Consider the following 14,099-nt stretch of genomic DNA (forward strand, 5'->3'; position numbering starts at 1 on the left):
TTGGGCATCCATCCACTTCCACATCTCTTAGGCATCCTGAACAGTTAAAAAGGACTGGAGCCAGGCACAATGGCACATGCCTGTGGTCCCAGCTGCTTGGGAGGCTGAGGCGGGAGGATCACTTGAAACTAGGAGTTTGAGGCCAGTCTAGGCAACATAGTGAGACCCGTGTCTTAGAGAGAGAGAACCCTTTTCTGGATCTTGCACACCCCTGCTGGGAAAATACCAGGGTAAGCACTCAGTGCTTGGCTCCAGCAGGTAGGTGTTCCCCACGTGCAATCCACAACCTTGCAGTGGCTCTTCCTCAGAGCCTCACACAGCTCACTCTTCCCACCAGCAGCTCAGCTTGCAGCTGAAAGACAATGAGAGATGTGTGTGCAGGAAGTGACTGGTGCAATCTGTGCTCACCTGTCACACTTGAATCTGAATCGGCATCTGATGTGAGGAAAAGCTGGCTCAGCCAGCTTTAGAGGAGGCAGCTATGGCCAGACCTGGGAGCATACAGCAGGGATGGAGCCAGGAGGCTTCAACTACACTGCCTGCTGGGGCATTTTAGGGGGCAGCAGGGCCTGCTGGGGCATTTTAGGGGGCAGCAGGGCGGGGGGTACAGAGGTAGGTCAGGTATAAATGGTGAGAATGTTGCAGGCAGCACCTGTTAATGCTGGGTCCTTACAGGGTGCAACCAAGAAGAGCTAAAGAAAGAGTAACGGGTATACACAGAGGGACTGTGGGGATGGGGTGACTGCAGAGTTGGACGGAGTGGACTTTCAGCAGCAGGAAGGGCATCCGGAGGGTAGAGGGAATTTTTAGGGACTTCTGGGGCAGAAGCATGGATTATAAGTCCCAGCACCCTTCATCTTGCTGGGCAACCTGGACCCAGTTTTTTGACCCTTCTGTGCCCCCATTTTGTTACCTGTCAAGGCTTTTGCATTGGCCGTTCCCTCCACCAGGGACCCTCTTCCTGGCGCTCTGCCCAGGCTCAATGCCATCGCATCAGGGTGGGCTTTCCTGCCCGTCTTTCTGCCCCTTCCAGCTGAAGTCGATGCCGTCCCAGCTTTCTGTGGCATCACCCTGGTTGAGTTCTTCTAGCCCGGGCCTCTCCTTCCAGCTGTGAAGCCTGAAATGGTTTCTGAGGCCTGTGGCATGGTAATTTACGAGTACGAACTCATGAATTCTTCACAGTAACTGTTGTGTGAACTGTTGTCATCCCCATTATACAGAGACACAGAAAGGCTAAGTTACTCACCCTGGGTTGCCCAGCCAGAAGTGGAGCTGAGACAGAAGTGTGGGCTTCTGGCTCTCCCAGCCATGCCCCTGATGCTTGTACTGTAGCATATTTCTGTATTCTTGGACTTTATCTCCTTCTGTATCCCTCTCTACTAGAAAGAATGTTTTTTGAGGATGGGGACCATAACTGTGCTAGCATAGCACCTAGCCAGGGTAGGTGCTCGATAAATGTTTGTGGAATGAATGAAGGAGGTGGGTGTCCATAGGGGACCTCACAGCTTCCCCCTTGAAGTGACACAGACCCCTCAGCTCACAGTTCAGTGGCTGAAGCATGTCCTGCCACGAGAGGAGGCGGTGGGGGTCCAAGCCCACACCAAAGGCCTACCTTCGGCCTGTGTGATGCTTGGCAGACCTCGTGGAGCTCTGTGAGGCAGGGCACAGGTGGATGGAGAACTCGCCACCCAGCAGGGCCACCAAGGACAGATTGGGGAAGGAAGGGCTTCATTACACGGGCTAGGAGTAGGGGAGGGTAGCAAAGTCCCAATGGCAGGGGATTCCCAGCAGTAAATGCCCAGTGCCCCGACCGTCTGCTGTCAGGGAAGCTGTTGAGGGCCTGTCACTCCTGCAGGGAGCTTTGCGGAGACTCCCAGCCCCACCTGGGAGCCGGCCCTGGCTGTCCAGCTGCAGCTCCTCCCCAGTTCCCCTCAGGTCAGTGGCGAGCTCCTCATCACTGGCCCAGGCCCCCTCACTGAGCATCCTCACTTCTGCGGTATCCCCTTGAGGCCTGCCGGGTGGAATCCATCCCCTGCACTAGGTTCAGGCTAAAAGCTGATGCCATCCTGGGCTCACTGCTCCTTGTCCTTCTTGCTCCTATCTCCACTGCCCCCACCTCAGCCACCCCCACCCAGATCCATCAGCAAATATTGACACCTCTGCCCTCAGACTGCGTCCTCAACCCAGCCCCCTCCCACCTCTGCTGCAGCATGGCCAGGTGCCCACAGGAGCCCCTCACTCAGCTGCCAGCTGGGCCCTGGCCCACGATCTCCCCAGCATGGCATCACTCGTGTGGACTTAGGACCCCCATCACCACCCTCTTCACCACACATTGGGGCTTCTCAGCCCACTCGGGAGAAAGCCAGACCCCTCTCCATGGTCTGCTGCACGTGCGGTCTGCCCACCGGCCCACTGCCCCCTTCGCCTTCCCCCAGGGTCCCTGTGCTCAACCCTGGAATAGCCTCTCAGGTCTCCCCACCCACCTCAGCGCCTTTGTCCTCACTGTCACCTCTTCCCAGAAAATTGCCTGATCCCTCAGTCTCTGTCCCTTGCCCCCTGCCCAGACTAGGCCTCTCAGCTGTACCCACAGGGGCCCACGGCCTACTCCCAGCCAGTGTTCACCAAGACGTGCCTGGCCCAGCAGACACATGGTGCTCACCTAATCCTGAAGAGCCCGCATGCCTGCTTCCCACAGCACCTTCCCCTCTTCCCTCTGTGCTCTGAGCACGTCCAGGGCCGAGGAGCCTTGTCCTGGAAGTCCCTGGATGTGGCACATCAACACCAGAGGGTGGATGGGGGCAAAAAAAGAGCAGCCGCTGCCCGGGGAAGTGACAGAAGGCGGGACCTGGCTGGGCCTGGACCTGGTCACTGCAGCAGTGGCCTGGAGGGACCAGACAGCCTGGGTGGAGTCAGAGCATGCATCTGTGTGGGGAAGGGACCAGGCAGCAGGGGGTGGGGGTAGCCCAGTCCAGCTCCCCCAGTCACTGCCATGGAGGCCAGGGAGCATAGGCCCAGGGATGCCAGAAGGTCTGATTTTTCAGAAGCCAGAAATCCAGATTTTTTGTGCACTCTTCCAGTTTTTAAATATTGGTAACTAACTAGAATTCTTTTTGTTAACAGCGTGTGGGCCAAAGAAAACCCAACTGTAGGTGAGCCATGGCAACCCCTCACCTGGAAGCCAAGGGAGGGAGAGAAGGGTGTGGGCTGGTGCTGGCATGGAGCAGGATGGTGAGGACCCAGAATCTGCTCTGGCCTTGGCAGTAGAGGCCTGGGGCATTGGAGCAGTTCTTGTTTGGAGACCCCTGAATCATAGCGAGGCATGTGATCTTGTGAACAGTGAAACCCTGGTCCTTCTATCCTGGGTCCCTGGAACAGGTAGGGACCCGGGCCACTCCATTACCACTTCTGTGCCAGGACCAAGCTGGCTAGTGTCTGCTCCCTGCCACACTCCTGGGGACAAGCTTAGGGGTGTGGCCATCCTGGGATAAAAATAGCAGGGTCACCTTGCAGCCAGGAGGCTTCCTTTCACTTGCACGTGGAAATGCAGTGTCTGTAGGGCACTGCTGTCAGCCGGGAACTGTGCAGGTTATGGGGCAGGTGGACACCGGCTTTCATGTCCATTCCCCCCACCCAGGGGACAGAAGAATGCTGACTTCTACCTGCTGGGGCAAGGGGTGAGGCCTGGCCCCCCAGTTAGTGGATGACCCGGCCGATTACACCCCAGCACAGGTTCTGGGTATGCCATGAGGCAAGGGGGCCCAAGCCACACTGGGCTCCTCATGGACTCTTAAGGAAGCACGTGTCCCTGGAGGGTGTCCCCAACCACTTGACAGCCCTCGGTGACTCTGAGGACTCAGGCCAAGGGGACATGGAGCCAGTCTGGCCTGATGGCTCCATACAGCTCCCTGAGTGGCCTGGCAAACTCCACAGAGGACACCCATCCTCCAGGGTCACATATGTGGCCATTTTCAAAGCCTTCTCACACCAGCCTGTCTCCCTTTTTTTTTTTGACATGGAGTCTTGCTCTGTCGCCCAGGCTGGAGTGCAGTTGTACAATCTCGGCTCACTATAACCTGTGCCTCCTGAGTTCAAATGATTCTCCTGCCTTAGCCTCCCAAGTAGCTGGGATTACAGGTATGAGCCACCATGCCTGGCTAATTTTGGATTTTTAGTAGAGATGGGGTTTCACCATGTTGTCCAGGCTGGTCTCGAACTCCTGACCTCACGTGATCCACCTTCTTCAGCTTCCTGAAGTGCTGGAATTACAGGTGTGAGCTACCACTCCTGGTCCAATCTCTCCCTTTGACCACCAAGACCACCCTGCCAGGTCAGCCAAGCAAGAGACCTACCACAAGATGGGCAGGACGTCTGAGGCCCGAAGGGAGAAGGGGCCTGCCAGGGCTCACATGGCCGGAGTGCCGCAGTGGGGCAGGGCCTGCTCCCAGGGCTGGTGTGAGCAGCAAGGTCAGTGCCATGTCCCCGCAGCCTGCCTGGCCCTACAGACACCTGGCCAGGTGCAGACCTGGTGTGCTCTGGCCTGGCGCTAGGCCCCATCAGCCCACGACACACGTGCCCCATGCGCATCCCTGCCCAGGCCTGGTTCTGCACACACCTTGGGCACCGAGAAACTTGAGCCAGCGGAATGACCCATGCTCTGGGGGTCTGGTCTCCAGTGGACACACTCAGCCCTGCAGGGCCAGCCCTGCCACTGGTGCTGTGACCTCCAGCTAGAAATGCTGCCTTCCTCCACCTTCATCACTCTCCCATGTATTGGGACTCAGCATAGAAACCTTTCATGGTGCTTACTGAGTGCGTCATTGCAGGCATCTGACTACTTCCTCAGTGTTTACAGCAGGGGAAGCCAGGACCCCTGGAAGGTTATATAACGGCTGTCGGGCTCCCGAGTCTGGGCTCCTGATTACCGCAGGTAACCAGAGTGCTTGAGCTCCTGGAGTGGGAATTGAGTGAATTAGTGTGCACAGGGCGCCTCAACAGCAGCGGCACAGAGCGATTTCTCCCCGCCGGTGCTGTGGTTGCTGTCCTTTATTACCCGTTGGCAGGCGGAGGGTTCCAGTCTGCTCAGAAGTGCAGCCTGGCATGGCGGCTTTCACACTGAGGGGAGCAGGGAGTTGGGCTGGACAGGGAACCCAGTTCTGAATGTGTGTGCAGGAGTCTGGGGCCAGTGCCGGGCAGCCGAGAAGGGGCTGTAGGCAGGGCAGGGGAGTGATGGTCCAGCTCCAGCTCCCACAGAAGCACCCCTGCAGTCAGCCCAGCCCATTCTTTGTACAAGGTCTGGGTGAGTCTAGGTGAAGGCGTTTGTACCAGGTCCCCCACATTTGGGTTTTGGGACAGGGCAGGATGCCTGGAGCCCAGGGTCTTCCGGTGCCAGCCTGGGCTCTTGAGTTCCCACCCAGGCAGGAGATGGAACTAGAGACCCCTGAATGCCTACAGGGATGAGGGCCGGTGCAGGTGGGCAGGGAGGGAGAACGTCGACCATCCACTGAGCGGAGATCCCCTCCAGGTGCCTGGCCAGCAGCCGGGCAGCTGGGGCTGAGTGTGCCTTTCGTCCTACCCCAGGAAGCCTGAGAAGGGAGTCCAGTACCTCATCGAGCGTGGCTTTGTGCCCGACACGCCCGTCGGGGTGGCCCACTTCCTGCTGCAGCGCAAGGGCCTCAGCCGGCAGATGATTGGAGAGTTCCTGGGCAACCGGCAGAAGCAGTTCAACCGCGACGTGCTCGAGTGAGTTCTGTGTGGGTGCGGGGGGGGCGGACCTGATTCCACACGCGCCCTTATGCACCCTGTGTTACACGTGGGCACACATAGGGCCAGGCCCACCCTACTTGCTGGGACATGTGGTGGGCCCCCCCTTCTCTCTTCCTAACTCCTAGACACACACATGCAGATGCCCCACATCTGCCCAGCACGCAGGTGGGCACCTGCCCTCCAACGCACCATCCCACATGCGGACCCTACTGCCTGTCCGCCCACACTCTGGCATGCACCCTTGGCCCCTCCCTCCCCTCTATCCCTAAGCACGGTTGATCCAACCCAGCACCAAGCATCACAGCCCTCAGTGACCCACGTTCCTGCAGCCTCTCATGGTAGGGCTGGCAGGAGCAGGCAGCTGGATGTCAGGGCCCCTTCCCCTGGCCTGGCTGTTGTCCTCCTGCATGGACTGCATGCCCTGTCTGCTCCTGACTCACCCCTGGGGAGAGTGGTGGGGAGCCAGATCAAGTGACCTGCCTCCCCGTGGGCAGCCCGTGCCACACTCTGCCCCTGCCTCATTCTCCCGGCTGGGATATTTGGGTTGTGCATCCTGCCCCCACCTCCTGATTCCACAGCTCCCCTCAGCTCAGAGAGCTGGTGAGCACAGCACTCTCAGCTACTTGAAAGCCTGCAGAAAAATGGGTTCCCAACTCCCTGAGCCAGAACGGTGGGCCAGGAAGAGCATAGAGCAGGGTGAAGTGCTGGCCATCCAGGGGCAGTCCCTTCTAGCCACCCAGCCCTGCCCATGTGCAGCTGAGGGAACCAACGAGGGCTAGGGAGCAGGTGTCCGAGAGCAGCAGCCCCTGGAGCACGAGGCCTCACGTTCCCTGGGGCTGGCCAGTGCACCTGCCATCTCTGCTGCTTCTCCCTAGGAGGCAGCGGGTGCCGTCGCCCTTTTTGTCTCATGGGTGGGGAAACCAAGGCTCAGAGTGGGAGGGGCTGGCCTGGGTGGGGGGGCACACCCCCCCACACACATGGACTCACATACACAGGCACTCATGTAGTCCCCGCCCCACACCCAGGAGGCTAAGTGTGGCCAGCACATGGCAGGCACCAGCAGAATATCTGTGCCCTTGGTTGGCTGAGCATGCACAGGCCGGGCATCTTTCTCTCTGCTCAGCACCTGGAGAAGCCTGCTGTATCGTTAGGGTGACTACTGCCCCCTCCCCTCTTTGATGCAGGCATGAGGAAGGATCCAGGGGAAAGCCCATGAGCTCCTTGGTAAATGCCCAGCTCCCACCCCCATCCCCTGCAGCCATTCCTGTGCTGCCCCAATTCCCCGCTCCAAGCCGGTCCCTGGTCCTTAGGAAATCCGCACATTGTTCTCCTCATGTCAGAAAATAGCAGTGGCCTCAGGAAGTGGCTGGCTCCCCCGGGCCATCACACCAGGCATCTGCAGGGCCGCTGCTCCTGTTGCTCAGCAAATCCTCCTGCCTGCTCCCTGCTTGCCCTTTCCCCACTGCTCCGAAGCCACCTCCAAGGCTGTTGCCCCAGGAGGCCTTGAGCGCTCGGAAGAGGGTGGGAGCAGCTGCATTGCCCCCATGTGGGGATGGCCCTGAGAGAGGGGTCAGGCCCTGTGTGGCCAGGCCTCTGCCCCATGGGAGCGACCGCAGCGTCATTAAGGAGCTAGGCCAGAAGCTGGAGCCTGCCCCAGGGCTCCTGGTGCAGACCCCATCTTCTCTGTTCAGGGGTCACCATAGGAGGGACTGGAAGGGTGTGCCAGGGGCAGGGCCATGGGAAGAATGTAGAGATCATTCATCAGCCGCCCCTCCAGGCCCTGCCCCACAGATGAGGGTGCATGGCCCTTTCAAGTCCCTGGAAAAGCACCTGCAAAACCCAGCTCACCACCCCGATACTCTCCCCACAAGAGAACAGGCTTATTCTGAAAGTCAACACCCTGGGCGCCCCTTTCCTCACTGTGAAAATAGCAGCGAACTCCCCAACCCCATGCAGAAGGAGAGGAGACTCACGGTAGCGTCTACTGTGTGCCTGGTGAGGGCTGTGCTTAAAAATGCTTGTCTCTGGGGAAGGGCTTTGATCCAGATAACCATATGCTCTGCCCCACTGGGAAAACTGCCCACATAAATATAGGCACACGCGCTTCCCTACAGTTCCAGGGGCTTCGTGGGCTCCCGGAAGCCTGGAGGTCTTTTTGCTGCATTCTGAGGGCTCTTGGCTGATTGGCTGGAGCCAGGCAGGGGCCCTCCCTGCCAGGAGGCAGTCCATTTCCGGGCTCCAGGCACCACCACCTGGGTGTGGGCCGGGCGTGTCGCACCTGCAAGGGGTGCTTATGCGAGGCTGTCTCTATTCCAGCTGTGTGGTGGACGAGATGGACTTCTCTACCATGGAGCTGGACGAGGCCCTCAGGAAATTCCAGGCGCACATCCGTGTCCAAGGGGAGGCTCAGAAAGTGGAGCGGCTCATCGAGGCGTTCAGGTGGGGCCCGGGCTGGCTGGGGCTGCTGCATCAGGGGAGGATGGTGTCCCCAGCTTCAGGGCCCGAGGATGGACCAAAGACGACATCCCCGCCATCCCTAGACAGGGCCAGGTGTCCCTGAATGTTGTTTTGGGGGTGATCGTACTGGCCCCTCCTACGTTCCAGGCACTGTGTGGGGCTTCTTTCAGCCATTGTGAGGTGGTGGGGATGGAGAAGACTGTACTGATTATTCTAATTGTGAAGATGAGGAAACTGAAGTTGAAAGAGGTTATGATTGCGACTCCTAGGATTCTGGCTGTTCAAATCAGGATTCTGAATGCTCTTCCTCTAATTCCCCCCGAGCTCTGCATTCATCCACAAGTCCATCTATCTAGTCATTCATTTGCTCATTCACAGTGACTCAGAGCACAAGCCAGCCAGCCAGATGCCTGGTTCAGTCACGGACTCCACCACTTACCGGCTGTGTGGCCCTGTGCTGGTTACTTAACTTCTCTGTGCCTCATTTCTTCACCTGTGAAATTGAATAACAATAGCACATACCCTAGAAAGAGGTGCAAGGATGAAATGACACAGGACATGTGGGCACACTTAGCCCAGTTCCTGACACAACAGTGAGCTCGCAGTCACTACGCAGTCATCCATTCTGGGATCACTTGCAGACTGGCTGTGTAGGAGCCTGCATGTTTGGTGCTGGGTGTGGGTGGCACAGGTCAGCTGCTGACCCAGCCCTCTGGGCTCCGCACTGGTGGTGGGGCCAGGAGGATCGAGGACACAGAGGGAGGACAACCCCAGGGCCCTGGCAGGAGGCAAGGTGCACCCACTTCCTTCCAGGACGGCTTCCTGGAGGGGAGGGCACTAAGCTGGGCTCCTGAGCCTCAGTCCCGGTACTTTGCCTGGCTCCTCTACTCTGTCCCTGCCTCTTGTCACCTGCCCCTCCATGAGGTCACTAGTGGAGGGGCTCCTGGGGTGGCAGTGGGAGCGGCAAGCGGGCTGACTTCAGGGCAGGGGGGTGTTCTTGCAGCGGTCGGTCCACAGCTGTTGAACCTGAGGCCCCTCAGTAGCCATGGCTGAGACAAGGCAGAGTGCTTCTCCCTCTGAGCTGGTATGGAGGTGCCCCTGGCTGCTTTCACCTCAAGGTCCCGGAGAGCAGGCCCAACACCCACTGTGATGTCCCCATTGCAGGCAGCGGGGAGAGGGGCCCAGCCTTACAGGTACTCACATCACATCTGTTCACATCCCATGGGCTGAACGTGGTGGTGTGGCTACTCTGAGCTCCCGGGAGCTGGGAAATGTAGTCCTCCCCAGGATGGCCGTGTGCCCGGCTAAAATCCAGGTAGGAGGGACTGCAGTAGAGTGAGGAGGGCGAGTGAGTAGTCGGGGCCAATTCCGACAGGCAGGTGTGATCCTCGCTCACCAGAAGCAGGAGCTGAGGCTCAGCAGCACGTGACAGCCTCAGCTGGTGGGAGAGGGGCCGTGTCACTTGCTGCGCCGTGGCCCTGACCCCCTCCCTCCCGGCCCGCAGCCAGCGCTACTGCATCTGCAACCCCGGGGTGGTGAGGCAGTTCCGGAACCCAGACACCATTTTCATCCTGGCCTTCGCCATCATCCTGCTGAACACCGACATGTACAGCCCCAATGTCAAGCCCGAGCGGAAAATGAAGCTGGAGGACTTCATCAAGAACCTCCGAGGTGAGCGGTCTCAGGCGGTCGGCCAACCACAGATTTGCTCCAGCACCTGCTCCAGCCAGGCCCTCCCCAGGTGTAAGGGGCATGAGGCAGCCTCCAGCTGGGGAGCTGTGCTCCAGCAGTCCAGGGTCTGGCATGGGGGGGTCTTTGGGGAGCACAGATGACTGGAAAGAGCACTGCCTTAGAGGAGCCCCCATGGGACACAGGCTGCATGACACAGGCCAGGGTCTCGAGGTGTTGGGAAACCTTCCTCACAGAGAAGGTGACTGTTAGCTTGTCCTTGAAGGATGAAATTGGCCTTTTTCTTTGTGTCTTTACCTAAAAGTATGTATTTTAAAAGGGGACTTGATATCCCTACTGTAAATGGAGAATGAGTAGCATTTGCCACACGTATAAAGTAATTATACATTCTTTCTTTTCTTTGCAACGAAAAGAAAGCATGCTGCTGAGTTCTAGCCAGTGCGGCTGCTGGCGCTGGAGTGCAGACCCGGCTCCCTGCCCTCGGGGAGGTGGGCATGTGCTGGGAGGTGTGGGTGCGGAGTCTACGGGAAGCGAGGCCTCCTTGCGTGATCAGAGACAGGAAGGGAGCTAAAAGGCCGCGACCTTCTCCCAGGTGGCTCCGTGCCGGCCCAGTGTGTCCCTTGTGTGTCCCGGGGTCCCCGGAAGGAAGGAGGAAGGCACTGCATCACTCAGTCCCTGTGGGAACCCTGGCTGCAAGAGCTGAGGGTGGGTTGAAAGAACAGGGACTGAGGGTTCCTTGGAAAGGTTGTCACTATTTGTAAAAGCAAAGAAGAGCCAGTGTGAATCCAGCCTGGCTCTAAGAGTGTGTGGAGCTGACAAAGCTGTTCATTCTTAGTTTATTCAACGGTGGTTCTGCCGTCCCTTCTCCTTGAATAGGGTCACTCTCCAGGGAGCAGCTCCAGCTCCACTCCGGGGTCTTCAGGTGCCCTCCCCTTCCCCTGGTGGTAGGTGCCGCTGTGGCGGGAAACCCAGGTAGCAGAGGCCTCAGGGAGATGGCACCTGAGCTAGGCTCCAAGACCTGAGTGGTTCTGCCACCTCCCTTGGGAGGCAGGAAGGGGCGCTGCTGGGGCATGGCTTAGAGCTCATGGACAGCCATTCCCTGCACCCAGCTGTTACTGCATGTGGCCTCCTGCAAGGTCTGAGGGGCATCGCAGGCCCCAAGTCCGTCAAGTCTGTAGTTCCTGGGAACCAAGGCATCTTGAGAGCTCCCGAGGGCCACCAGTGGACACTTTGATGGTACAACAGATGCACTCCCAGGCCCAGGTGTCCAAGCAGCAGCCAGGAGGCCGGGGCCTCCTCTACATCCACCCGGGGCCTCTCTCATCCTGAGCCTCCCTTCTCATGGGGCCAAACCTGTTTCTGGGATTCACAGACCTCCACATGATCCCTGATGCAGGCTGGCCATTCATCACCTCCAGGAAAGCCAGCTGTATGCTACATGCTATCAGCAGCTGAGGGGGAGTTTGAGGGTCTCTGATTTGTTTTAATTTATTTTTTTTATTTATTTATTTATTTATTTATTTATTTATTTATTTATATTTAGAGGTCCCTCTGGCAGCCCAGGGACAGTTTGAGGGTCTCTAATTTGTTTACATTTATTTATTTATTTATTTAGACACGGTCTTCCTCTGTCGCACAGGCTGGAGTGCAGTGGTGCAATCATATCTCACTTCATCCTTGACCTCCCAGGCTCAAGAGATCCTCCTGCCTCAGCCTGCCAGGTAGCTGAGACCACAGGCGCGAACTGCCATGCCTGGCTAATTTTTAATGTTTATTTTTTCTAGAGGTAGGGTCTCACTATGTTGCCCAGGCTGGTCTTGAACTCCTTGGCCTCAAATGATCCTCCCACCTTGGCCTCCCAAAGTGCTGGGATTAAAGGCTTGAGCCACTGTGCCTGGCCAGGTTTTCTTTCTTTAGAACCTCCTGCATGTCATCTGGGACATGCTGGATGAGACATAACAGGAGGAACCAGAAATGACTGGCCTAGAGTAGAGAAGGCTTGGCGGGGCAGGGCTGCTGAGTCAGGTGGTAGCCAGTCCGTACCCCAGTGGCAGTGGCTCTGGTTCCTGTCCATCGTTGCACCCAGTCCTGCCAGCTGTCTGGATGACAGGGTGGCGGGAGCCTCCCCACTTTCCATGGAAGGGCCTGAGCACCCCATTCCCAAGAAGGGAGCTGCAGGTTCTGTCTCCCAAGCCTGGGCTGTCCCCACCAAGTCACCCCTTTTCAGTCTGGAGCTCAGGGACGTTCTTTCTCATCTTCCTCACTTCAGAAGGGGTGACCAGGGCTCAGAGAAGGAAGGGACCTGCCCAGGGTCACATCAACCAAGAAATGGCTGAGGCCAGGCAGGTCTCTTGACTCCCGGAGCCAGCCTGGTGCTCTGTGCTGAGTGCATGGACAGCTTGTCCTTTTGGTAGGGAAATCCTCACCCCCACCCCAACACACATCCTCTCTGGAGTGGGTCAGCCCAGTTTGTCCAGTGGGTCCCGCAGCGGGAGAGCCCTGGGGGCTGGAGGACTGTGAAGGCGGAGTAGCTCACCACGGAAGCCAGTCCAGGAGTCTTTCCTTGTTATTAAAGTTTTTTTTTTAATTTTTTAATTTATTTTTTGAATGGATATTCACATAGTTTGAAAGCCAGAAAGTAATATGATCCAGCAGGTGTGCTCCTTGATATTTACCCAAATGAACTGAAAACTTAGGCCCACGGAAAAACCTGCACATGGATGCATATAGCAGCTCTATTCAAAACTGTCAAAACGTGGCAACCACCAGACGTCCTTGAGCAGGTGAGGGGATAAATAAACTGCGTGCCTCCAGACAGTGGAATAGTGCTCAGCACGAAAGAGAAGTGAGCTATCGACCACGAAGAGATGTGGAGGTACCTTAAGTGTGTAGCACTGAGTGAAACAGGCCAGTCTGAACAGGCTGCGTGCTACGTGATTCCAACTCTATGACATTCTGGAAAAGGCAAAACTATGGAGACAGGAAAAGGATGAGTGGCTGCCAGGAGCTGGGGGAGGGGAGGATGGGTATGTAGAGCTCAGAGGATTTTTAGGGCGGTGACACTGTTCTGCGTGGTGCTATAATGGTGGATAAGGGTCATTCTACATTTGCCCAAACCCACAGAATCACAGCACCCGGAGTGGACCCTAATCTAAAACGTGGACCTCGGGTGACGCTGATGCGTCTGTGTAGGCTCATCATTGTGCCAATGGAGCACTCTGGTGAGGATGGCGACAGCGGGGAAGGCTGTGTCGGGGGGCAGGGCATACATGGGAAGTCTGCCTTCTGCTCAATTTTGCTGAGAACCTACAACTGCTCTAAAAATAATGTCTATTTAGGAAAATAAAAATAAAAAATACTGGAAGGTGGCTAGCAGTTTCCCTCCCACCCTGCCCCGCCTGCTCAGGGCATAGCCTCTGCCCCTGAAGGCCTTCGATTTTGGCCCCCTAGTTGTGCTCCGCTTATGCAAGTGCACATATGCAGGAATGGTTTTATCCCCTGCTACTTTGCACCTTGCTTTTCCCACTTACTAAATCTAAGAGAAACGGCCCATGTGCTTTACTGTGGCCTTCTTCACTGTTCTTGGCAGGTGCGTAGTAAGTAGTCTGTCGTGCTGATGTGGGATGATTGGTGAGCACTCCTGTTAATGGGTACACGGGTTACTTCCAGCCTTTTGCCATTTGGAAACAGTACTGTGATAACGTTGTATGTGTCTCATTTCCCATGGCATAAGTTCCCCAAATGCAGTCAGTGGACCAGAGGGTGCTAGAACTTGTCATTTGGACAGGCATTGCCAGGTTGCCTACCCCGAGTTGGAGCATCTCCTGTCCTGCCAGCCATCTGTGGGAGGTCCGTGTTCCCCAAGCCCTGTAGCCCTTTGGACTGCAGCCTGGCAGAGGGGTGAGGGTGGAGCTCACTGCAAAACAAGTTTGCATTTCCCACATGTACAGGGTTGTTTCTCTGCTCACAGCAGTTTTCAGAGTGGGGAGGAAGAAAGAAGCGGTGTGTGCTTGTGGTTAGGGCAGCCCTGGGTCAGAGCCTGGCCTCCAGCCTCTGCCCGCGTGATGTGGGCCAGCAACAGCAACCACTGCAGCACTCTCACCGCTCAGATGCAGAGCTGGGCACGCCCCAGGCGCCCCTCGTTTCCTCATAACAAGCCTGTGCTGTGGGCAACCTGTTTTAGAGGAGGA

General features: G+C 57.2%; 1 protein-coding gene across 9 annotated transcripts in view; it reads left to right on the forward strand.

The window, feature by feature from the left end:
* The window catches only part of IQSEC1 (IQ motif and Sec7 domain ArfGEF 1), a 395,060-nt gene that overhangs the window by 362,110 nt on the left and 18,851 nt on the right, over positions 1-14,099 (forward strand). For all 9 annotated transcript variants that reach the window (XM_030802084.1, XM_030802089.1, XM_030802091.1 and 6 more), the window contains 3 exons: positions 5,578-5,739; positions 8,080-8,202; positions 9,725-9,891. In XM_030802084.1, the coding sequence (XP_030657944.1) occupies positions 5,578-5,739; positions 8,080-8,202; positions 9,725-9,891 (452 nt within the window). The remainder of the gene's footprint in view (positions 1-5,577; positions 5,740-8,079; positions 8,203-9,724; positions 9,892-14,099) is intronic.

The sequence above is a fragment of the Nomascus leucogenys genome, chromosome 21, assembly GCF_006542625.1.
Source record: "Nomascus leucogenys isolate Asia chromosome 21, Asia_NLE_v1, whole genome shotgun sequence".
Lineage (NCBI taxonomy): Eukaryota > Metazoa > Chordata > Mammalia > Primates > Hylobatidae > Nomascus > Nomascus leucogenys.